The sequence below is a fragment of the Lepidochelys olivacea genome (assembly GCF_965140295.1).
Source record: "Lepidochelys olivacea isolate rLepOli2 genome assembly, chromosome: 2".
NCBI classification, from domain to species: Eukaryota; Metazoa; Chordata; order Testudines; family Cheloniidae; genus Lepidochelys; species Lepidochelys olivacea.
Genome location: NC_140412.1, coordinates 104,810,268 through 104,835,932, shown reverse-complemented (window position 1 = coordinate 104,835,932; position 25,665 = coordinate 104,810,268). Strand labels below are relative to the sequence as shown.

Sequence of the window (25,665 nt, the reverse complement as noted above, 5' to 3'; positions counted from 1 at the left end):
ACTGACTATAGGGGACAGTGTCCTGAATCTGGTTGTCCAAAGTCACATGGACCCACAACTAGGAGAATTCCAGTAGTCTCACTTTTGTGATGTAGGGCTACCATGTGCCTCTACTCTTTCAGGCAGAGAAAACAATGACTGCAAACACAATATATACGTAATTCCCGGGGTAAGAGAGCCTGTGTGAAAATCTTCTTAGATAAGGGTTTGACCCATCTAGCTGTTAAGAGACAAATGGGAGGCCCACAAATACAGAACATAAGCTCACGGGGCATTCCCTCTGCCTGTCCTCGTGGTGGAAATACTTCGACGATGGACTGTCCTCTTGCAAATGACTCTGGTTGGGGCAGGGTAAAGAAAAAAAATGAAAATTGCCCCCTCAGCTAGGCAGAGATTGCAGCACAGATTTTCAAATGCTAAAATCAAAATTCAAGTTAAAAAAATATTAGCTCAAAACTTTGCTCTGCACCACAGAGGTGTTTCTCCTTACTTTACGCAAGAACAGATCTGGATTTCTCTGGAGCTAATGATCCTATCACAGTTATAAGTGATAGAAACTGAAATGAAATTTCCTTACTCCATGCATTGGTAGAAGATCATATTACACAGGCAGAGAGAATCTAGGGGAAGGTAAAATTATGGTTAAGATGGAATTTTCACTGATTTATAGCTTTACCTCCAAAATGTAACTAGGAGCTGAAAATGTATATGCTTTTTTCCCCTCAGCCCAGCTACCAACTTTCTTCTATCTTCTCTTAATTCCACTCATGAGGGTTTAGGGTCAGTCACCAAATTGCAGGTGGAAAGTACTAGATGGGATTCATCGGAACCAGGACTGGCCTTTGATATGGCCAGGCAAACGGGGCGAAAGCACACAGTCTCTCTCTCTCACACACGTGCACACACAGTGTCTCTTTCACACTCACCCCCCAACACATATTTGTATTATTAATTATTATTATTGTTGTTTCTCCTTGGTAATCCTGCAATGCACATATTTCTCTGTAATTTTATTCTTTCAAAGTGCTGTTATTTTAGTTTTTTGACTGGTCTGTGCATTTCATAATTTTATTTCTCTCTTATGCTAACATTTATTTCTTTGAGTAGTGAGTTCTAAAATGCCTAACCTGTCCTGGCTGGAGTAATTATCATTATTACTTTTATTATCGTATTGTGCTTTGTCAGTCATTATTTAAAGTGGTGCAATCGAATAATACTATCCTTCTAGAATGTAACTTTACTGTGTACTAACCTTAGCAGTGCCAGTTTAAAAAACATTAGCTAACATATAACTTTAGACACCGGGCAGATGACGGTCGCTTATTTTCAAATTGTATTTTTAGTTGTATCTGTAAAATAACTTAAAATTTGCATGAAAATAAATGCAGTTCCAGCTAAGATACCAATAGCAATGATGGAGTCAAATGTTAGTGAGTCATGTACATGATTGTGATTGGTAAACATAAATGCCAAAATAAATTCCCTTTCCTAATAAAAGAGAAAAAAATCTTAATCACATATGTTAAAATTAAGTACGTTTTTAGTGGAGTGAAAGACAATTGATTAAAATACAGTAGATAATGACAGTAACACAGAGTGTGTGTCTGTTAGAGAAAGTAAGCAGATTTTATTTATTTTTATTTACTGAAGATAGTGTACAAATTATCAAATATGTGTTTCTGATATCTGTGTTAAAGCTCCAGAACAAATACCTCAAGGTTTGGGATTGGGAATATCCTGCTGTATTATCTCCTGATTGTTCTAAATTTACATATCAACTTTAAACGTGGCTTTAATTGGCATTAATACATATATTTTTTCTTTCTTTATATAACCATTAGATACAGCGCTCCTGTAAGCTTATTCCTGTTATCATCTGCAAAAACCCCCAGAGTTTTCAGTGTCTAAGTAGTCCCTGGAATCCCAGTTAAAGTTTCCTCCCACCCCCCACAAAATCTGAAATAGTGCCTCAGTGAGCTAGGAGTGGCCAGAGGGCTGTGGGCTCTGGCAAGATGCAGCCCCGTGTGACAGCACGAAGCCACCTTGAGCCACATGCCGAGCACCAGGCTCCACAAGCCACAGCAGCAGCGCAGAAGGAAGGGTGGTAGTACACCATATATTATGCCACCCTTCCTTCTGCGCTGCTGCTGGTGAGGGCATTGCCTTCAGAGCTGGGCGCTCGGCCAGCACCTGCCAGTATCAGGCTGCCCTGCCAGTGCTTAATTTGTGCCAGGGCTGAGCTCTGGCACCTCTTTCAATACAAATTAAACACTGGGGGAGGCAGCGCGGCCCAGAGGTGATGGGCAGGGGGAAGCCCAGGGTGCCGAGGTGGTGGGGGCAGGGAAGAAGAAATACAAGTTCGCCCAGGGTGCCATTTTCCCTAACGCCAGAGCTGATCGGAACCATCAATGCATGATCCTTACTTAGCAACAGGATCACCTGCTGCTACTGAGCCATATGAAGAGCTGAATGCTTCCAGAGTACTGCAGACATAGGCACCTACTCCCTGGGTGCTTTGGGGCTGGAGCACCCACAGGGAAAAAATGGTGGGTGCTGAACACCCACTGGCAGCCCCCCATCTGCTCTCCCCGACAGCACCTCCTGCCCACTGGTGGGCCCCGCAGATCAGCGCTTCCCCCATCCTCCCCAATCAGCTGTTTCGCAGTGTGCAGGAGGCTGCAGAGGAGAAGCGAGGATGAGATGTGCTTGGGAGAGCGGGCAGAACTGGGTGGGAAGAGGGAGGGTGGGAGTGGTGCTGGGGCAGGAAGAGGTGGGGCGAGGGTAAGGCCTTGGGGGAAGGGGTGGAGTGGGGGCAGGGCCTGGAGCAGAGCTGGGGGTCAAGCACCTCCCGGCACTTTGGAAAGCCAGTGCCTGTGACTGCAGAGAGATATGTGAAATTGGATAGAAGAAAGTACTGAAGAATATATTCTAAAGCACAATCTTGCTCTAGCAAGATGTACTATAGTAAATGGACTTATAGTTTCCCCCCATCTTTAACAGTCATGAATTTCTTCCCGTAGTTACTTATCTGGAATAGCTAGAGACTGAATCAGAAAAAAAACCTTCACTTTGGTTCTCCTATATGACAACACAGTATGCTACTGTTAGTTAGGTTACTTGGATTCCTACTAATCTTTTAAATAAGGAGACTTCCTTTTGACTGAAGTTTTAGAATTGGTTATACTAATCTTTTAGATGGTTAAAGCATATGCAATAGAGCCAAGCAATGACTGTCAAGGAAACTTCTTTGTAGCAAATGAATTTCTTGCTGATCAAAAGACTACACCCTAAAAGTAGTCTTAAAAAAAAAAAGCATAAAACAACTGTCTTAATGAAAAACAGGCCTGATGCTGCCTGTCTGATGCAAAACACTTATTGACTGGACCTCATAATGTTAAATAAATTAAACAAGTATTTTACAATTAATTGTGTATCATTACCGCCAAAAGTAATTTTTATGACATTTTGCTAGGTCTTCAGGGAGTTTAATTTATTCATGTCCCTGATTAAATCAAACCACCCTGAAGCAGATATTGATTCATATTGCCAATACCATTATGAACATACATGGTGTGATCATTGTATTACCATATCGTCTGTATGCAGGGTCAGATTAGGGTGATTACTGGTGCCTATTACAGCAACACAGTGGAAAATATATAAGCAGTTTTGAAACGTAATCTGTGCAAATAAATATATATATGGAGCTTATATTACTATCAAATTATGTTTATACACACTTGGTTAAGCAAATTTATTTAATTTTGGCTACATCCATGAAGATATTTCAGGATTCCCAGCCAATTGTAACAGTAAAGAGACTAATAGGTGCTATATATAGAATACTTCTCAAAAGTATTTGTGTTTTATGTGTACATTTGTTTTGGAAGGGACATTCAACATAACAAATATATCCCTAGTCTTAGGTTGCTATGTTGTTCAGTAAAACTGTTACCTCTGCTTTCCTTTCTTGGTTATACAAAATTTGGAAACAATTGCAAATCCTTAAAACCTATTCATGATCCACTTAATTGTATTTCACAATCCATTACTGCTTTGATTCAAGATTTCCATTTCTGAACTTATTCCAACAACATCTGTGGTAAAGAAGACATTGTGGTTTCTCCTTCTGTTCTTTGCAAATTTCAGCTACAAAATATTTTCCCATGACAAAATAAAGTACTCAGTCCCTTCTACTTAATTTTCTGCTCTGTTCTACTCAATTTTCATGATATTTCTTACCTCTTCTTCTAACCAGTCATTGTACTGTACAATGGTGGACATTGCGACATCTGCCCCTTTCATATAAAAGGTGATTTCCCCAGTAGATTCATCCTGCAATTTTAGAAAAACAGCAGAAGAAATATTTTGTCCACATTGTTTAATCAAAATGACCATAACTACAAAACAATCTTCTTATACTCTGATACAGTAAATAAATTTGAAATAGCCAATAGCAGTGACCATCACCCTTTAACATATACATAGCACCTTTCATACAAGTTCTCAAAGCACTTTACAAAAAGGTCAGCAAGTTTTATTACCAATTTAATTAATTTTATCCATAAAATGTGCACATCTTAGCCTTTTGGGGCATATTCACAACTAAAATCCACAAACTGATAGGGTAAACTGACTGCACCACATTTTATACATTGAGAGAAACTGAGGAAGAGAGGTAATGTCCCAAATTTTCAAAAAATGATCTATAATTTTGGGGATCTCAGTTTTTGGGAGCCCAACTTTACATATCTAAGGTCTGATTTACAGAGGTGCTGAACACTTACAATTCCAAATGAAGTCAATGCACGATACAGGTGCTCGGCATTTTTGGAAATTAGTCCTTAAATAGCTAAAATTTGGTTGCTCTAAAAACGGAGGCAAAATTACAGGGGTCACTTTTGAATAGTGGACCTAAATGATTTGCCCAAGATCACAAAGTGCATCAGTGGCAGAGTTGAAAATAAAGCCTGGATTTCTTAACTCCTAGACTCTGTTCTAACTACTGGAAGGTTCTTCCTCTTTTGTGATATACAGCACAAATACATTTCTGTATTAAAGCTGACACCTTTCCCACAGATACATAAGTCTTCCCATTAAGATCATACGTAGGGCTGCTGATTTTAGGTTTTAACTGATAACACTGACAAAACACTCCCAATTAAAAAATAAAATAAAATAAATAAAATTGGTGTTCATCCAATAAACACTGGAAAAACACTGGAAATGGTTATTTGTATCTAAAGGCCTATCTGCATGGAGCAGTAACATGGACCCCAGTAACAGGGGTGTGATTTATAAAACACACAAACATGCTGCACATTGACTGGCCTGTGTGGCCTGTGCTAGTGTGCACTAAAGGTTCCCTTGTGTGCTTAAACGTAGTGCTGTTTGAAACAGCACTATGTTAAAGTGCACCAAGGAACATTACGAAGAGATACTCAGAGTATACTACCATAACGAGTAATGTATAAAACATACATTACTCATCACTTTTTCATACTATGAAAAAGCCCTGAATTTTGGACACCTATATAAAACTCACATGACTGGAATACTGTCATGGATGGATTTAAGATGTTCAGGAAGGACAGGCAGGGCAGAAAAGGTGGGGGAGTTGCACTCTATGTAAGAGAGCACTATGACTGCTCAGAGCTCAAGAATGAAACTGCAGAAAAACCTGAGAGTCTCTGGATTAAGTTTAGAAGTCTGAGCAACAAGGGTGATGTCGTGGTGGGAGTCAACTATAGACCACCGGACCAGGGGGATGAGGAGGACGAGGCTTTCTTCTGGCAACTCGCAGAAGTTACTAGATCGTACGCCCTGGTTCTCATGGGAGACTTCAATCACCCTGATATCTTCTGGGAGAGCAATACAGCAGTGCACAGACAATCTAGGAAGATTTTGGAAAATGTAGGGGACAATTTCCTGGTGCAAGTACTGGAGGAACCAACTAGGGGCAGAGCTCTGCTTGACCTGCTGCTCACAAACCAGGAAGAATTAGTAGGGGAAGCAAAAGTGGATGGGAACCTGAGAGGCAGTGACCATGAGATGGTCGAGTTCAGGATCCTGACACAAGAAAGAAAGGAAAGCATCAGAATATGGACCCTAGACTTCAGAAAAGCGGACTTTGACTCCCTCAGGGAACTGATGGGCAAGATCTCCTGGGAGAATAACATGAGGGGGGAAGGAGTCCAGGAGAGCTGGCTGTATTTTAAAGAATCCTTATTGAGGTTACAGGGACAAACCATCCGATGTGTAGAAAGAATAGTAAATACGGGAGGCGACCAGCTTGGCTTAACAGTGAAATCCTTGCTGATCTTAAATACAAAAAAGAAGCTTACAAGAAGTGGAAGATTGGACAAATGACCAGGGATGAGTATAAAAATATTGCTCGGGCATGCAGGAGTGAAATCAGGAAGGCCAAATCACACCTGGAGTTGCAGATAGCAAGAGATGTTAAGAGTAACAAGAAGGATTTCTTCAGGTATGTTAGCAACAAGAAGGTAGTCAAGGAAAGTGTGGGCCCCTTACTGAATGAGGGAGGCAACCTAGTGACAGAGGATATGGAAAAAGCTAATGTACTCAGTGCTTTTTTTGCCTTTTCTTCACGAACAAGGTCAGCTCCCAGACTGCTGCACTGGGCAGCACAGCATGGGGAGGAGGTGACCAGCCCTCTGTGGAGAAAGAAGTGTGGTTCGGGACTATTTAGAAAAGCTGGACGTGCACAAGTCCATGGGGCCGGATGCGTTGCATCCGAGAGTGATAAAGGAGTTGGCGGATGTGATTGCAGAGCCATTGGCCATTATCTTTGAAAACTCACGGTGATCCGGGGAAGTCCCGGACGACTGAAAAAGGCTAATGTAGTGCCCATCTTTAAAAAAGGGAAGAAGGAGGATCCTGGGAACTACAGGCCAGTCAGCCTCACCTCAGTCCCTGGAAAAATCATGGAGCAGGTCCTCAAGGAATCAATTCTGAAGCACTTAGAGGAGAGGAAAGTGATCAGGAACAGTCAGCATGGGCAAGCCATGTCTGACTAACCTAATTGCCTTCTATGATGAGATAACTGGCTCTGTGGATGAAGGGAAAGTGGTGGACGTGTTGTTCCTTGACTTTAGCAAAGCTTTTGACACGGTCTCCCACAGCATTCTTGCCAGCAAGTTAAAGAAGTATGGGCTGGATGAATGGACTATAAGGTGGATAGAAAGCTGGCTAGATTGTCGGGCTCAATGGGTAGTGATCAATGGGTCCATGTCTAGTTGGCAGCTGGTATCAAGTGGAGTGCCCCAAGGGTCGGTCCTGGGGCCGGTTTTGTTCAATATCTTCATAAATGATCTGGAGTATGGTGTGGATTGCACCCTTAGCAAGTTTGCAGATGACACTAAACTGGGAGGAGAGGTAAATATGCTGAAGGGTAGGGATAGGATACAGAGGGACCTAGACAAATTAGAGGATTGGGCCAAAAGAAATATGATGAGGTTCAACAAGGACAAGTGCAGAGTCCTGCACTTCGGACGGAAGAATCCAATGCACCGCTACAGACTAAGGACCAAATGGCTAGGCAGCAGTTCTGCAGAAAAGGACCTAGGGGCTACAGTGGATGAGAACCTGGATATGAGTCAACAGTGTGCCCTTGTTGCCAAGAAGGCCAATGGCATTTTGGGATGTATAAGTAGGGGCATTGCCAGCAGATCGAGGGATGTGATCGTTCCCCTCTATTCGACATTGGTGAGGCCTCATCTGGAGTACTGTGTCTAGTTTTGGGCCCCGCACTACAAGAAGGATGTGGAAAAATTGGAAAGAGTCCAGGGGAGGGCAACAAAAATGATTAGGGGACTGGAACACATGAGTTATGAGGAGAGGCTGAGGGAACTGGGGATGTTTATTTAGTCTACGGAAGAGAAGAATGAGGGGGGATTTGATAGCTGCATTCAACTACCTGAAAGGGGGTTCCAAAGAGGATGGCTCTAGACTGTTCTCAGTGGTAGCAGATGACAGAACAAGGAGTAATGGTCTCAAGTTGCAATGGGGGAGATTTAGGTTGGATATTAGGAAAAACTTTTTCACTAGGAGGGTGGTGAAACACTGGAATGCGTTACCTAGGGAGGTGGTGGAATCTCTTTCCTTAAAAGTTTTTAAGGTCAGGCTTGACCTATCTGGGATGATTTAATTGGGGATCGGTCCTGCTTTGAGCAGGGGTTGGACTAGATGACCTCCTGAGGTCCCTTCCAACCCTGATATTCTATGATTCTATGAAACTCCAATACTGCTAAAAATAAATGAAGCCCTAAAGAAAAGAAAAACCAGAAGCCCTAATTATACATTATTATTTGTATAGTATAAAATGTAGGCTAGGTGATTTGAAAATGGAAAGAGGACAATATTCCCATCCAGAAATGCTTACAATCCAGTTAGACAATAGAAATAGGAAGGCTGGAGATATTGTATACTTCTTTAAGAAGTTGCATTGTATTTTAATGAAACATAATTTGATACAATGATATAGTAATACAAAGTCACATAATATCGCTCAAATCGTTATTCCACAATTTACAAATCACTTTCTTAATAAAGTCTAAAGATATTTTTGTGCAGATGCACTTCCCCAGAAGTGACTGGTAATATAATTACCACTTAAACTTTATGACCATAAAATATTGCTAAACTTTTTGTAAAATACACTTTATTTTACAACCAAGTTCTGAAAATCAAAAATAGACAACAGAATTGCTAGCTTCTGAGGTCAGTCCTTTTGTTAAAGTATTTCCACCTACATTTTACAAAAACAATCCTAATTCAATTTATTCTTCCTTGTATTATTATGGAGTATTTTTGGCTGCTGTGGTTGAGGTTGTTTCAACATTTCCCTTAGGAACCTCTATTTCTAGCACTTTGGTCTGGATCCACAAAGGGACCTAGGTATTGCAATGCTGAGTGCTGCAATGCCTACCTTTTAGGTGCCTAGAAAAAATCACAGGAACAACACTGCAATCCACAACACCTGAAAATGGAACAGCTTCAACAGGAGAGACTGAAGGAGTCCTACATCAGAATATCCCATAGCTCACTTGTTAGACCATTCTCCTGAAGAATAGGAAACCCCTGTTCACATCATTTGATCCCCTCAGGCAGAGGGGAACTGAAACTGAGTCTTCCATATCCCAGGCAATTGCTCTAACCACTGGGCTATACGTTATAAGGTAGGCACCACCAGCCAGATTTTGAGTAAGACCTACTCTAGTAGGCGGCCTCTGAGCAAGCCTACCTGATTGGACCCTGTACATAAGATAGGCGGGTGAATGCCCATCTTCCCCTGGTTTGTGGACCACTCTGGGGAGTAGGAAAGAGATAAATGTCTAGAGTGGGGCAGCAGTGTGCATGCCCAGATGTAAAAATATTAGGTGTTTAGAGATTTTGTACCCTGAAAACTTAGGTACCTACAGAGTTAGGAGTTATAAGGATCACAGTGAAGACTAAAACTAGGACATGTGTGCCTAAACCTCAGACTTAGGGAATGTTTACACTGCAGTTAGGCACATGGTTGGCCTGTGCCAGCTGACTCGGGCTTGTGGGGTTCAAGCTTAGGGGCCTGTTTAACTGCAGTGTAGACTTCTGGGCTTGGAATGGAGCCAGGCTCTGCGACCCCGTGAGATGGGAGGGTCCCAGAGCTTGGGCTGCACCCGAGCCTGTAAATCTACATTGCAATTAAAGAACCCCACAGCCTGAACCCTGGGAGACTGAGTCAGCTGGCACAGGCCAGCCCTGGGTTTTTAATTGCAGTGTAGACATACCCTTCGGCACCTAAGAACCTTTGTGGATCTGCGCCCTTGTGTCTCAGCCACTGTCAGTCACTAACTTGCCCCTGTATATTAAAGTACATTTGGTACTTGAATATTACTCTTAAGTCTTGGAACTTTAACAGAACTATAATAGGTACAATGGGGAAATTAAAACTGGAGTTTTTAGGTTGTGATTGTGGAAGCTGCTCTATACATGAAGTATTGAAGTCAATTTGGCCCCATGTTGTTGGAGAGTTCCACCTAAATGGAGCACCTTGCAGCAGAGACTGTCTTAATTTTTTTACAGTATCTTGTTGAATATTTTGTTGACAAACGAGTGTTATTTACAAACCTTCCAAGTTTTATGTTTGAAACGTTTGAAAAATATGTGAACTATCCATACTTTGAAATGTTATATTGAGTAAACAGGTACACTGTAAAAAAAAAAAGCTCTTAGTAACAACAAACAATTTAAAGAATATTTAAAACATTTACCCGGACTATGATTCCCATGCGTTTGCTCTCAGATGTGAAGGGGAAAACTTGCAGAATATAATATGTCAGAATCTGTCCTCCTGGAGTCTTCAGTTGCATTGAGGTCAGATCCCTGTTAACCAGAGTAAGACCAACACTCTCTGTCCATTGTACCAGAGCTACCTAAAGAAAAGCATGTTGAAGTGTTAAAGGTCAATTATACCCTTGTGTAAACTACACTAAAGCCAAACAACTGACTTCAGCTTAAAGGTCAGGACTCTTCCTAAGCCACTAAGAAAAACAAACCTCATGTACAGTGGAAGGGAATTTAAACATGGAAATATTTTTGTATAAGATGAAAATATAACAATAAGGGTACATGTATTTTTATAAACTCACTATAAAGCACATAAACAGGTTTATTTGGGTTTATTTCTCACGCACAGAAAGTTATTTACTGAAGAGAGGTTGTACCATCATTAGAGTGTACCGTGCAGAAATATTTTCCTGTAACAGTTCTAGTACTAAAATGGGTTGTTTTTTCTAAAGGAATATGTTCATTTAGAGTTAACAGAGGACATATCAAAGGGTGTATGCAAAACATAATACAATAATAAATCTGCTTTCTACAATGTTCATAAAAACATTAATAAAAAACCAATGAATACAAAGTAATGGGAGTAATTCAGCGTTAGGCATTTTTTGTAACTTTGTAGTTTCATAGATGTTTACTTATTACAATTTTTAAACAGACAACAAAAAGCTTGTAACTTGTAACTTAATGTTTTTCAGCATACTGTAGTCACTTAAACGTATAAGCTGATTACTTTTCTTATAAAATGTACTCCATTGACTTCAGTGGAGTCATGACAATTGATGTCAGCTGAGAATCTGCCCCAAGGTGAGTAGATCACTTTATGTAGCCCCTTATGGGAAGTTAAATTAGAAGGAGGTGGCCTGAGTGCTCTAACAAACTAATACAGGATATTGTCAGTGCCTGTAAATTCACTGTAGCACCAATAAATGAAAATATTGAAAAGAGATAGTTACTGGAAGAGAATAAGAACATTTTAAAAACAACATTTTTAGTTCCAAAATCACAGTGAAAGTCTATTAAAGATTTTCTTCTACAATAAAACTACCACACAAGCTGCAAATGATCCAATACTCCCAAGGTTAATTTTCAATTTTCACAGTGAAAGGTTACTATTACATTCTGACCTGTAAATTGCATCTTTCTGCTAATACCCTATCATCTCATTTGTGTCCCTTTGCAGCTAGGACTTAAGCGTTCTATATTTGGTGACTCACATGTGTTTATTATTTAGTTCATGCTTGGCTTCACAGACCATTTGAGTTAGTAGTTTGTAACACAGTCATTTTAGATTATACCTGGGCTACAACTCTATGAAGTTTGTTCAGAATTGATCACTAGTGGTACTGTAATCTAGCTGGATAATAAGGCACAAGAGTCAACTGTGTGGTTGAAAGGCTTCAGTTTAAGACAATCATATTAACTTTACATTGGTACCAGCCAGTTAAAACATGTGTTTGACCAACAGGACCCTGACAGTATCAAGAATGATATTGTTAAGTCCTAGCTTCACATACCCAGAGTTCTCTAACATTCCTAAATTGATTCCCCAAATATTGTTCTGTGCATGCGAAAATAGGCTGTCCTCCTGCAAGATTTCTTCATGCCTGAACTTGGTACTAAAGGGCCAATTTCCATCAAAGGATGGCTTAACCTCACTCTTATCTTCCTGTTTGCTCCAACTCTGTACTTGGGTTTCAGTCATAGGTAGCTTGGGGGTCCTTGGGGAAAAAGTGTCAAGCTCTTTCTGAAGAGTTAAGGATTGCTGTACAAAATGACCAGCAAAAGTGTGGATTAGCTGTAAAAAGGGATTCAAAGCAGAGAAGAATGCTTATACAGGGAAAGAAATTTTACTAAATAGGACAGTGTGGGCAGCATAGTCACTAAAAAGACCGAAAACAAAAACCACACACCGCAGGCTACAAATTATTTTAATTAGAGTTAGTCTTAGTTGTATTATGTTTAACTTTACCATTTGAAGATTTTAACCTCTTTAATATGCTTGATTTTATATTTATATCATTATAAAGCTGAACTGCTCTTTTCTATTTAGCGTTAATCTGAGGTTTGGCACATCAAATGTTTTGGATCAGATAATTTTTTTCTTTAGAAAAAGTGGTAAGAATAAATATACTCTCTCTCAAGTTAAAAATGAATATAAATGTTAATAGTTCAACCTTAAAAGGACACAAACTCTCTACTTTTTAAATATAAAGCAGACACTTTATTCGCTTATGCTAAGATTTTTAAAAATAGGAGTCTAATCTTGGGCTCCTAAATTAATGTTTCTGTACCTAAATAAGTGGTCTGATTTTCAAACATGCTGACCACTTGCATTTGCTTTTGACATCAATAGAAGCTGCTTGGTTTTCATGACTTTTAAAAATCAGGACACTAAATTAATATCCTAACTTTAGGCTCCTATTTTTAAAAATTCGGGTGTTAGCATATGTTACAGATGTATATACATAGCATATTTAGCAAATATACATACTATATTTTGGCTAACAACTATGAGAATTTGGGGTTCTTATTTTGGGTACCACGGGGTTCCCATATTTTCTGTCATAGCAATAAGAACATATTAAAAGTGACGAAAAATAAAAACAAACAATATTTAAGTTACATTCCTTATTTCATATACTTTTGACTTTTAGGAAAATTAGATTTGAATGATATACTTGGTTTTACTTTTTCAACTAAACATTGGTTTAATGTATGTATTTTTGAAGGCAGAATACTTTTGGTTAAAAGACATTTCAGTGCTAAAAATATAATGACCAGCTGCAAAGTGGGGGGGAGGAGGGGGAGATATATAAAGAAGTATTAATAGTAGAATTGGCATGAATACCCAAACTGGGTATTTGTGCAAATACTACTTATGTGGTGAATACCAGTGGAGGGGCAAGAGGAAAGGCCTTACCAAAGTATCCCCTTTCTTTGGGGCAGGTGGACTCTGTTGCCACTCTTCTGGAGTTTACTACTGCAACTCTATTCCCTTTGCTCTGCATCACTCTTCTGAAACTCTAACAGTAAAATTCACTTGCTCTGTAGTTTCTGAAGCATGATGTATTTTGGGGTATAAATACCAGGGAAAGCCTTAGAGCACAAAGTGAATGAAGCTTCAGCAATGGAACATGATGGAGAGGAGCTGCTGGGGACCGCTGTTGCCACCAAGGTAGCAGAATGTCTCTTTCCCTATCCCTTCCTGGCAATTGGGAATGAGCATCAGAAACAGGTATTACTTTTTTCTTTTTTTATGTATTCATTCCAAAATTAAGCTGATCCACTAATCTATGTAGTCATAACAGTCATGTGAATTCAGATGTGTTAATTTGCTACCAGTGGTTACTGTTCCACCTAAAATAGTCTCTCTGGCCGTGGATACTGTCCCTCTCCATCAGTAGCGAAATAATACCTAAAGCAGCATCAAGTGGCTGCCCAACCTTAAGGACAAGCAATAAAAGTGATTTTACCAAGTGCTTTTAAGGCAAAACCAAATACTTTCCTTGGCATTTTGGAATGGGATAACTAAGGAACAGATATGCCAAAGCTTTACAAAAAAAGTTGCCCGCAACCTAATCTCTGAGGAGGTAGACCCATATCTAGGACCCTTATAACAGTTACTCTTATAACAGTTGTACTTAGCTAGAACAGCAAAACCAGACTAATTATGTTTTCCTCCTTTTGTAGTGTTTTAACTGCTTTGAGATTTTTTCATAAGAAAAAAGCACTACACTGTGTGCAATGCAACATACAACGACTTGGTCAGCAAGCAGAATGGGCTAATAGGTTATGCATTAACTGCATTACAAAGAAACCTGCACTTTAAGTTGGCATTTTATTTAGTAGGACGTTTAGTATTTTTACCAACATGAGGAATGAAGGCAGACTGTACTATGCATGACTGTGTGGCTGACTTAGTGAATGTGCATATCTTGTGAGGTACATACAAAATGAGGCAGGGCTCCACAAGAGCCATTAGTAGCTTGCACAACACTGCACATTCCTTTCATTTAATAATTTGGCAACCTAGCCATCCTGTCTACTTAAATATTGTATCATTTGCCTAACAAAAGCACAAAATGAAAGATGTAAAACTAAACTGGAAGTTTCTAGAAAACTCCATAAAAATAGATAAGGTTGCTAAATGAGAACAATGTAGTTACCTATCACATCTGTCACAAAACCCTAGTATTTATTAAAGATAAAAAAATGAATGGTTAAGGACATCATAAATCTTACATTGCATATACAACCAAACATTATTCTAATTGAGTAATAAAATGCATATTTTATAACACAGCTATCTTAACTCTAACCTAAAATAAATACTATTCTTTCATCAATCTCAAAATATAAATAGCCTTTTGAAAAAGAAATAAAATGTGTATATGTACACACAGTTGTCACACTGATCAGCCTGAAAAACTCAACCTACATAATTTTATTATTAATCACTAATGTTCTATGTTTTCCCCACTAAACTTCATCTGTAACTTTATTCTTAGGAAACAGCAGTAACAAATTATTTACTGCAAAATTATGCATGTCAATTAATACAGATATTAACTGATAATATTTCGTATTTAACAAGTTAAGAAAGATACTTTAAAAAAACTCCCAAGCCTCAAGTCAACAATGTTATTAGTCAGAGTTAAGGTTGATGTTTTAGATGAAATATGCATTGTTCAAGATATGCAGGAGAATGAAACACAGACCCAACAGTGGATTTTTAAGTGCAAAGCCTAGCCATTTGGGTAGGAGGAAGAGTCAGAGAAGCCTCATCTCTTTTCCTGTCTCATCTTCACAGAGGCACAATCTTCATATGAATTCCGGGAAGAAGAGGTAGGAGGAAGGCTTCAGAGTAACTGAGCCTGTCTTTCCCTTCACCTCTCACGAGCTCAGGAGTTGTCTGTTCCTCAGCTGCCTAGCCAAACACCCCCTACCTGCTGAGACTGGGGACACAGCGGCATTCCTTTATAACCTGATCAGAATAATGCATTTGTTTGTTAGTTCTGGGGGTTGCATAGGAGTTCTGTTCTTAACTATTCCTCTCCACATTTTTAAGTGATTAGTTTTTATTAATGATGTGATATTTAACTTGTGCTTATGCAGTTTTTTTTTTTTTTTTTAAAAGGACGTTGTCACACTACCAACCCCTAAGACTCCTTTGTACCACTCCAGCAATGTAGAGTAGCTGGAAATGCAGTATTTTGGTACAGTCGGTCAGAAATCCAAGTTTCCATTTTGCGGGAAAATCTGACATTTTGAATTTTCCTTTAGTCCTGAACTGGGAGAAAAAGTCAGTATTTTAAAATTTACTGCAGAATGGAAATGGCTAAATATTTCATTTTGGAAACATCAAAATAACTATCCAAATTTTTAGTTTTGATAATGTCAAAACATTAAACTATAAAATACATATACAATAAAACATTAAAATAAATTAAAAGTTAAAGAAATAAATCAAAAGTCAGAACAAAAAAAGTCTAAATGAAATATTCCATTTTGATTCAAATTTCAAAAATTTTCTGCTGGAAATTTTATTCAAATTGACACATTCCTATGAAATGTTTTTTTTTTTTGAGAAAGCAGCATTATCCAACAGAAAATTGTTATACTGAATTTTTTTCAGTCAGTTCTCATTTCTGGATACCCCGCTGATGTATCCAGTTCTAGACAACCCTCCCGCTGCCACACTTGGCATAGGGAACATAACCAAGGAAGGGGGATATCTGGAGCACTGCTGTGTTTTGGAGTTCTCCAATTGCTAGAATGGCCCACAGGGGCTGTTACAGCTTGGTGCAAGGTAGGGTATATCTACATTTTGAACTGAGGATGTAATTTCCAGTTTGAGGAGACGTACTCGCATTAGCTGTAATCTAGCTACTGTGCTAAAAGTAAGCGTAGCCACAGCAGCATGAGGGACTAGCTGCCCCGAGTACACACCCATCAGAGACCCTAGGATGTATTCAGGGCAGCTAGACCCTCTCATAGCTCCTGTCACAGAAGCTATACTCTATTTTTAGTGCTAGCACAGGTATGTTGCCTTGAGCTGGGAATCATACCCCCAGCTTGAAGTGTATACATACTCAAAGAGATATCCTAAGGTTGCTATTACTTGCTTTAAGCATTGAATCAGACCAAGCAACTCCAGGACTGAGGGCATAAAGATGGCATGTAGCTATCTCCCCCTCTCTTGGTTGTCTCCCTTCTTCTCCCCACTCCCTTTTGGCTCTGCACTGTGAAACACATGGTTGGATTCAAGGATATAGCCCACTGCTTTGGGTTTTGCAACCGATTATATCTAGATGGCTTTCTATAACATATAGTTAGATAGCTTGGGTAAATTGAGATAAAGTTGACCTATGCATGTAACCTTTTGGATGGTGATCTGAATCAAACATATCCAATACTGTATAAAGTGTGCAGTATATCTCAGATTTAAACTGTTGCCTCATCTTGGCAAAGAGAAAATGATAATATGCTTTTTATGAAACCATGTTCAAATACCTCTTCGGACAGAGGCATGTAACTACTCTAAATCTTTCAGAAAATATTTGCTCAGTGTACTTTATAGCCCATGAACCAAACTCCACTTTCAGTTTAATCACTATAAATTGCGAATAACTTCACTGCAGCCAACAGAGTTACTTTTAATCTACACAAAATCAACCTGATGTACAAAGGATACACAGGATATGTACACACCATTTTAAAATTAAGACTATTCTTTGAGAATATATGGAGGTGGGGGAGAATTTTTTCACTATTGCTCTCCTACTGAGTGTTTCCAAGCGTTCAAGTTATTTTCTGTAAAGATTTGGGGGAATTCTCCCCACCTGTTCAGCAACAGTTCAAATGATTCCAATTTGCAGTGAAAAATACTCAGTGACTGCATTCCTTTGTTTATATTTACACATGATGATTTAGTGATGGACATTTGTATTTTATGATTTTTAATTAGGAACATTCATGGTTAAATATAATCAAATTATTAACTTAAAACGACATTCTGATCATCTGGGAAAACGCCAGTCAATATTCAAGATAGGGCATGGAGTAGTTATTCTTTGCGGGTCTCGAAGGTCATAGAAGCGATGGTTTTATGCTACTGAATAATTTGCTCTTCACAAATACATTGACAAAACAACACAATTAGTTTTGCTTCAATAAGCACACACACAAAAATGAATTAAACAATACAACATGTCACATATTTTACAGCTTTACTTTTGTAAACACAAAAGCTGCTTCACTACGGGCATATCATTTTCCTTTTCAAATAGTCAGCTTTGTATCCTTGTAATTAATTTTAGCAACTTTGTGGTCTCTTGCACATTAACATTTGAATGGATTACTGACCATATCTTAATGTAACATTTAAATATTCCAAATGTTGGAATTAAATGTTTGGGAGTATAACAATGCAGGAAAAAGCATAACCAATAAATAGCTAGTAGATGAGGGTAAGCAGTCATTAAAAATCATGACATATCAATCTTTCTTGACCAAAGGAGGCCAAAGGTCTTGAAAGGCTCCTGTTCATAGCATGCTTCTGAATTACTTGGGTCTGTGACCTTTGTACTTTATTGCTCTACCTACTTAGTTTATATCCTTTTATGATTGTTCATTACATTAGATTAGCACTGGCTTTCCACAAGTGATGTGGACATACACTTATGACAGTTGAGCAAGAGTTGTTTTAGAATTTGTCAATGGCTTTCCCAGTGTGCACACATTGTTTGCTACGCTGTAGCTATAGAGGACAGAAGTGACAGACAAATGAAACTTTCCACTTTCAGGGAAAATGAAATATTGATCACTTATCATAAGAAACAATGAGCCTTGTATAAGTAGGGTTCACATTAAGAATACAAAATCAGTTACTTATCTCAGGCTACTCTAACACAATGACTACATATTTTATGGTGAATGTATCTACTCCTAAATGTGCATTTCTGTCATGATACCATATATAAATGGGATTGTGAAGAATTTCAAATGAATTCGTCATGCCAACTCATTAACTCTGTAATTTGTTTTCATTAGCCTATTTAAATGTTTCCTGTGTTTTCCCACATGGAAGAACAGTTTACAGTTAAACTGTCTATAATTTTTCATGTAATGTCTCTTACAAAAATGACAAACACTAGATTATATAAGACAGAAGGCCACCAATAAAATAATCTCTTCAACAGAATACAATCACTCCAGATCCATAAGCAAAATCTAAGAGAGCAGACTTGTAATACTGAGGAAGTACAATGTATAAAGCTGGTTAAGTCTATTAAATGATAATGTTCTTTATTAACAAAATATGTTGTGATAGGTCAATGTTGAGGTTAAACAGAAAACATCAATTGAACCATTTCCCAAAATAAAGCTCCAGGGTGCAATATTCAGAGCACTTTATTCAATAAAAAATACTTTTAAAATGGTACTTTGGTGATTGGGAAACATTGGCATCATCTGTCAACCTAACTGCAGGAAAGTTCAATAAGCTAAATAATGAACCATTTACATTATTTTCCTTAGGCTCCAGTGATTTGCAAACATTGCATCAATAGAGCTCTTTAAAAAATTATGATAAAGACCTCCCAGTCTTTCACTTTCAGCTTTTTTTTTTGGTCATGTTGCAATGTTTACATTATTTAAATGTTTTTGTGGCTTCATATTGATATTTTACCCAATAGCAATATCCTATTAAATTAAAAGATGTGTGTTTGATGTACTAATTTTACTAGTTTCAAAGAGAGGCAAATTAATTTTAAAAGATTAAAAAAACACTTAGGGCTGTATCTTCAAAAGACAGTCGGTGAGTGATTTTGCTTCATTAGTTTGTAGTTTGAATTCTCAAGTTTGGGTGATTGACTACACAGTCCTCCTAAGATGTACAATTGCCTCCTCTCCCTTAAAACCAGCCTACACCACGCTCCCCCTTCCAGCCTCAGATTGCCTTCCACTACTTTCCTTCTTCCTATCCCCTTCAAACTGTGAAGTCCCATTCCCATGTGAAGCAACTCACTCACACTCAACCAGCCAGTTATTTTGATCCAGTTCTCCCTCAACTGGAAAATCTCTCTTCCTGCTCCTCCATCAGCTTCCAGTCCTGTTCCTGAGCCACCTGGCCCAGCATCAACACTTCCCTGTGACCACATTCCCTGCTGCTCCTCTGCACCATATCCATAACACAGGGCCTGCTTCTTCTACCCTCTAAGCCCAGCATCCAGCTGATAAGCTCCTGATTTCCTTTCGATCCTCCATCTATAATCTACCATTTGTCTTTTCAGCACCCACCAAACTGCTCTTCCTCTCTGCTATATCAAATTTCTACTTAACTTCAGAAGTCAAGCCCTTTCATGTTATCCTCAAATTCTTACACTTGCCCCCATCCTCTAGACAAAAGTGGAGCTGTGCTCTTCTACAGCAGGTTTTTCAGGCTCCACACACAACTTCCACATGGGCACAATTTGCAAAGGGTTACTACCTGGATTTCTGTTCCTCTGATTTAGGTCATTCTTTGTTTCCAGGGTCAAAGGAGCATTACATCCTTAGTCATCTGCTCTTTATATTTATTTTCTTATCTAAAAAAAATCCATTTTTATTATATTTTACAGTATCTTTCTGCCTCAGTGTATTGAGATATTTTGTAGCCCAGAATATGATCCAACAATCAATGCTCAAATATGGTAACACAGATTATATGTTTCTAATAAATTCCAAACATGACTGGTATGCATAAGCACAATTTCTGCTTATCTCCATTTATCGAGATCACATACATTACGTAAACCCATAGAAATGCCTACAACTGATTGTGGATCATTGATATTGGGAATATTGATTATATACCCAAAGCATGATGTCTGAAATCCTACCTTGATTTTAATCTTAAGGAAAGGGATGAATGCCTTAGCCAGTTATCCATATGGGTTCACTTTACAGTTCCTAGATCCTATGGACAGTGATTATAGCATATGAAATACCCACAAGCCTTGCTAGTGGGCTCTATATGAAACACTTGACAGCAAATATAACGGGGACCAAGTTTCCTAGAAATACTATTTGTAATTTGTTTTTACATTGAAAAAGTGTGGCTTTAGCAGCTAGGATAGTGCTGGTATTTTATATGATGACATATTTAATATTTATGTAACACTTAAAGCAAGCACAGTAAAATATCTATCCCAGCCTCTAGGCACTATTAACACTTCTTTAAACATACAAATCATATTTGATTCCTCACGTTTGCTTATGGAAATCCAAATTAGGATCAGAAATATGCTACTTTGTATTTTTCTTTCTCAGAAAGGGTACAACTAATATATTTCTAACTGTCATTCTATAGGTCACTTTATTTCTATGGAATTTTGAATTCCGAGCCTTGTGCTACTCCCATGAATATATACTTCCTTGAAGAATTTTATCAGCTAATATGGATAATACGTTTAGGCCCTGATTCAAGAACACATCCCTATTCAGTGCAGCACTTAAGCATGTATTTAACTTTGATCAAATGCAGAGTACCGATGACATCAATGGGACTTGTGCTTAAGACTTAATTGATTTAAATGGAACTTAAGCACATGCTTAACTTTAAGCATGTAATAATGTCCCTTCCTGAATCTGAGCTTTAATTTGTGCTGAACATTGTAAAACTTTGGCTAAATCCAAGGCTTTCGAGTTGTCTACTGTTGCTTCAACTAAATGTCCTCTATACATAGATTTTTTTTAAAGCCATTTGTGCACCAAGAGCAATGTCACCCACTGCTCCACCCATGTTTGTAAGGGGGAATCTGTTTTTTTGTCACTGAGAGTCTAGATTTGTATCCCGTTAGAACAGGAGTTCTCAAACTGGGGGTTGGGACCCCTCAGGTGGTTGTGAGGTTATTACATGGGGGGTTGAGAGCGGTCAGCCTTCACCCTAAACCCCGCTTTGCCTCCAGCATTTATAATGATATTAAATATATAAAAAAGTGTTTTTAATTTATAAGAGAGGGACGCACTCAGAGGCTTAGTATGTGAAAGGGGTCACCAGTACAAAAGTTTGAGAACTGCTTTAGAATGTCTGTTGCATGACTATATTCTGGAGCAAGGTCCTGAAAACCAATTTACATACCCAACTATTGATTTTACAAGTGCAGTACTTTCATATCAAACCCACAAAATTGATTTCAGAACTTGATTCAGTCAAACAGTTAAGACCACCTCTAAATACAAAATATCACACCTTTTCTCCATCAAATCAGCATATTAATTTCTTTCCTCCATGTGTTTGTAATAATCAACTTTTTTCGTGGAGAACTCCTCCTCCCCCAAAATACTAATTCACTCAAAATTCTGTTCTTTTGTTATATAACTTTTTTTTTAGAAACTCAGCGTTACTTACAAACTAAAACATTTTAACATGGCATACTAACCTCATCAGGACTAGAAGCCTGGTAAGTTCGATTTTCATCACTGAAGTTCTGATCCACTTCTGCATATTCTGTTTCTCCAGTCACTCCAGCATGGGATTCATACACTGGAGTCACATTATGACACAAAGCGATAGCTTTCACTGCTTCATGTATCCGACTGCTGACAGTCTTGCGGACCTTGGGTGCTGAAGACTGCACTTTTCTGGAAGGTGTCGAGCTGGTACTGTTTCCACTCGATTGGGAATGCATCTTTAAAACATAAAAAACAAACATCCAAGGCAACGAATAATGAATAAATCCAACAAAAGAAAGAAACTAGATGAATATCAATATACACCTGAAAAGTCACCCCTTGAAAACAACTGTGTGAAGGAACTGGTTTCAATCTACTTGTGAGTTCTATGCTTGTGATCAAACCACCATTCCAATAGTTGGCAGCTTTTGGCTTTGAAGAGACCCAGGAATATGCAAGAGGTGTTGCATCTCAATGCTGATCTATACTGGCAGAGCAATGTGCATATGCAGACACATCAACCTACTATGCCTGTCTCTTTCCAGACCTATCACTCTCTTACTTTTTATGCATTTTAGTTTGAGTCTACATGCATTAGCAGATTACTGAAAAATGCATTTGCTCTTCTATCATCTGATAATGTATTATAATTATTCTATTATAGTTTTACAGGTCACCTTTCACAGGACTTTAAAATACCCATTCAGTCAACAAACAAAGTTAAAGCAGGTACCTAATGAAAAGGGATACTTAAAACAGCTTTTGCTTTGATCCCTGATACTGTGGGCCATAGAGCTCCTACTGTGGGCCAAAGAGCTCTCCTCTCCTCCTGTAAATCCCTCCTTTTCCTCTGTATTTCTTCCTTATCCCATTTCTCTCCCATGCATGTTGTTTTCTCTCTTACAATTCAGTCTTTTTGTGATCAGTTAAGAGTATAAATTCCTTAGGACACGGACTACGGCCAAGATTTTGAAAAGTGACTAGCGTTAGTGTGTGCATCAAGTTTTAGGTGCCCAACTAGAAACATTTAAAAGGAGCCTGCTTTTCAGAGGGTGGATGCTCAGGACTTTCTGAAAATCAGGCCCCTTTAACACATATCTAGTTGGACACCCCAAAACTGAGACACCTACAAATCACTAGTTATTTTTGAAAATCTTGGCCCATGTCAATGTATTAGTCTCTAAAGCACAATACACACCTCTGGAATTATATAGAAATTACTGATTTTACCTATTAATGAGACACATTTCTATATGAACTAATCTAGTTCATGTAACAGTTGCTTTTACTTCAGCATGAAAATTTTCCTGGCTTGGGCAGGACACAAAAATCTAACAATGTAAAAGCTACCCATTTGGCAGGTAGCAAAGAGAATAAGAATATCCACTTCATTTTAAAATCATGTTGCTGTTACAGTAACCACCAATTTAGAACCATATTTTATGTCATGCTCCAGCCATGCTCAGCTGAACCTGACTGCATTTATATCTGAGGTGAAAGAGATTATATTTGGTTATTAACCTACTTGGGAAGAGACCTTTTTGGTCAGGTTATAAAATGATAACCTCCCTTCATCTCACCAGTACTATTCAACACTTTTCAGTTCACTTCAGAGTTACTCAGAAATTCTCTTTAGAAACCAAGCCTTTTTTCTCTCCCGACTGCATGTACTGATCTGCTGAACCGTGAACATTCTGCCCATCAAATTACAGTGCTGTCTAATAAAGGGTTTAACTTTCTGCTCATCTGGCACTGTTTTTCAGCTACTGCTTTAAACCTCTGCATTTGCATTCTGCTAACACTGATGGCATTACAGCTGCAAATAAATTAAGCTGATTTACTCCTTCTGAATTATGTTATGTTTATTGATGCTTGTATAATTTAATTTCACACAAATTCCATTAAAGATTATGCCCTCTATCACAAAATGCTTCCAGTGGGGAAATATAATCAGGTTATAATAGATTTGTGTGTTGCATTACAGTGGACCTACTAGACTATTGTCATCTTAATAATAAAACAGAACACAAACAAGGGATAAAAATCAATGTCACATAAGAACCCGTGTCTGTCTAACTGGCAGCTTTTATTACCAGAGATTAAATTAAAAAAACCTCACTATATATTTCTTATTGAAACAACTGTTGAATAGTTTATTTTGTGTACAGGGGTTCCTTTATTTTCTGTTTGCAATAGTTGCTAGCAACATACAAAATAATTAAAACATTATTTAAATGTCATTAAGTTATTGTACACAACACTGAACTACAAAAAGAAGTTCTAGAAAAATAGCAAAATTGCTTTCCACCAGCTAGTAACTGCTAATCTGGATTTGGAAAATCCTTGTCCACACTTTGAAAAATAAACACATTTTTCTTTTTCTTCTTTTTTATTTCAGAGGTAAATGCCTCATAATTATAAATATTCAGTCTGTCACATAGCAGCAAATATTAAAAGTTTATTACAATGTAAAATTAATAAACTAATATTTTAGGTAAGCAAACATTTATGAAGCGTGCAGTTCTTTTTAATTAGAGATACTTTCCCCCTCAAAGTGAATTTAGTGTTCACGAATAGACCTCTAGGTTAAAACTGTAGTTCAATCTCTACTTCCAGTCAGCCCTACGACTCTCTGCTGAGATTGACAACTGTAATTGTTTTGTTTTGGTTACTGTAGACACCTAACATGATCCACTAGGACTAAATTCTTTTTACATAAGCCACCTAACAGCCATCAGATGGCAATGACTTTCAGTCACTGTTATTTAGGTCTGAATTTGGACTGTTGATCTTGAGGAACAAAAGCTCTATATCCCATTTCCAATGTGTATTGTTCCATAATAAAGCTATTGTTTAACATAGATACCAGCTAAGTAAGCAGATATATTGATCAGGACATGCAGGAGAATAAAGATATAGTCAAGTGAATGGATTTAAAGCTGCAGTCCACAACTTTATTTGTTTTAATATTAAAGGGGGGTTGTGGTGCCTTTGTCCAGAAATTCTTCTTCAAGGTGACCCATGGAGAGGCTGGCACTTTGGGGAGCCTGTCCTAATATCCATGGGTTGGATAATGTTTGTTGTTGACTGTAAAATGGATGAGTTTGGTGACTTTTTTGGGGGTGAATAGCTGAGTGTTGTCCACTGTCTTGTAAATATTTGAAACAGACAGCTATGCCATCTTTGTGAGGGATGTTTGTATATAGGGAAGTGATATCCATGGTGGCAAGGATAGATTTGTGGTTTATTATAACAATCTGTAACCCACTAACGCCCATTTTTGTCCCATGGGAGGCAGAATTGTACTCCACTCTCTTTTATGCTTCCCTTAGCCCAATTTATGTGTGTGTTTTGGGCAAGTGGAGAAAGGAAAGGGAGGTGCTAGAGGCATGCCTATCTCAAACCAGCGATGATGTCAATGGGCCACTTCACCTTGAATGATCCCTTTGATCTTGTATTTAGCTGTGATGCTCTGAATATCTTTACCAGACCTGAAGACAAGCTCTGTGTAGCTTGAAAGCTTGTCTCTCTCACCAACAGATGTTGGTCCAATAAAATATATTACCTCGCCCACTTAGTCTCTCTAATATCCTGGGACTCACACGGCTACAACACTGCATATATTGACATTTATTAACCACTGTCTCCTCCTACCCCTCCCCTTTTAAATTTTTTTTTCAAGGTACTTTCATCTCTCTTATCCTTTCCAACCAGGCCTCCATGATGCTGTGAGCAAGGGGAAAAAATACAAAACCAAATCCCACAACCACCACCAAAATTGTGCCAATCTTTTCCAGAGAAGGAAAAATCTCTTTCCTGATCCCAAAATGCAATCAAAGTTAGACCCACAGCAAGCCTAGAAAAACAGCTCTGAAAACA

At 38.3% G+C, this 25,665-nt stretch overlaps 1 protein-coding gene across 5 annotated transcripts in view; it reads right to left on the bottom strand.

Moving 5' to 3' along the window:
• ATP9B (ATPase phospholipid transporting 9B (putative)) overlaps positions 1–25,665 on the bottom strand; it is a 295,180-nt gene that overhangs the window by 25,463 nt on the left and 244,052 nt on the right. For all 5 annotated transcript variants that reach the window (XM_084621950.1, XM_084621952.1, XM_084621951.1 and 2 more), the window contains 3 exons: positions 21,774–22,022; positions 10,275–10,436; positions 4,243–4,335 (listed from right to left, as the gene is read on the bottom strand). In XM_084621950.1, coding sequence (XP_084478076.1) covers positions 4,243–4,335; positions 10,275–10,436; positions 21,774–22,022 — 504 coding nt within the window. The remainder of the gene's footprint in view (positions 1–4,242; positions 4,336–10,274; positions 10,437–21,773; positions 22,023–25,665) is intronic.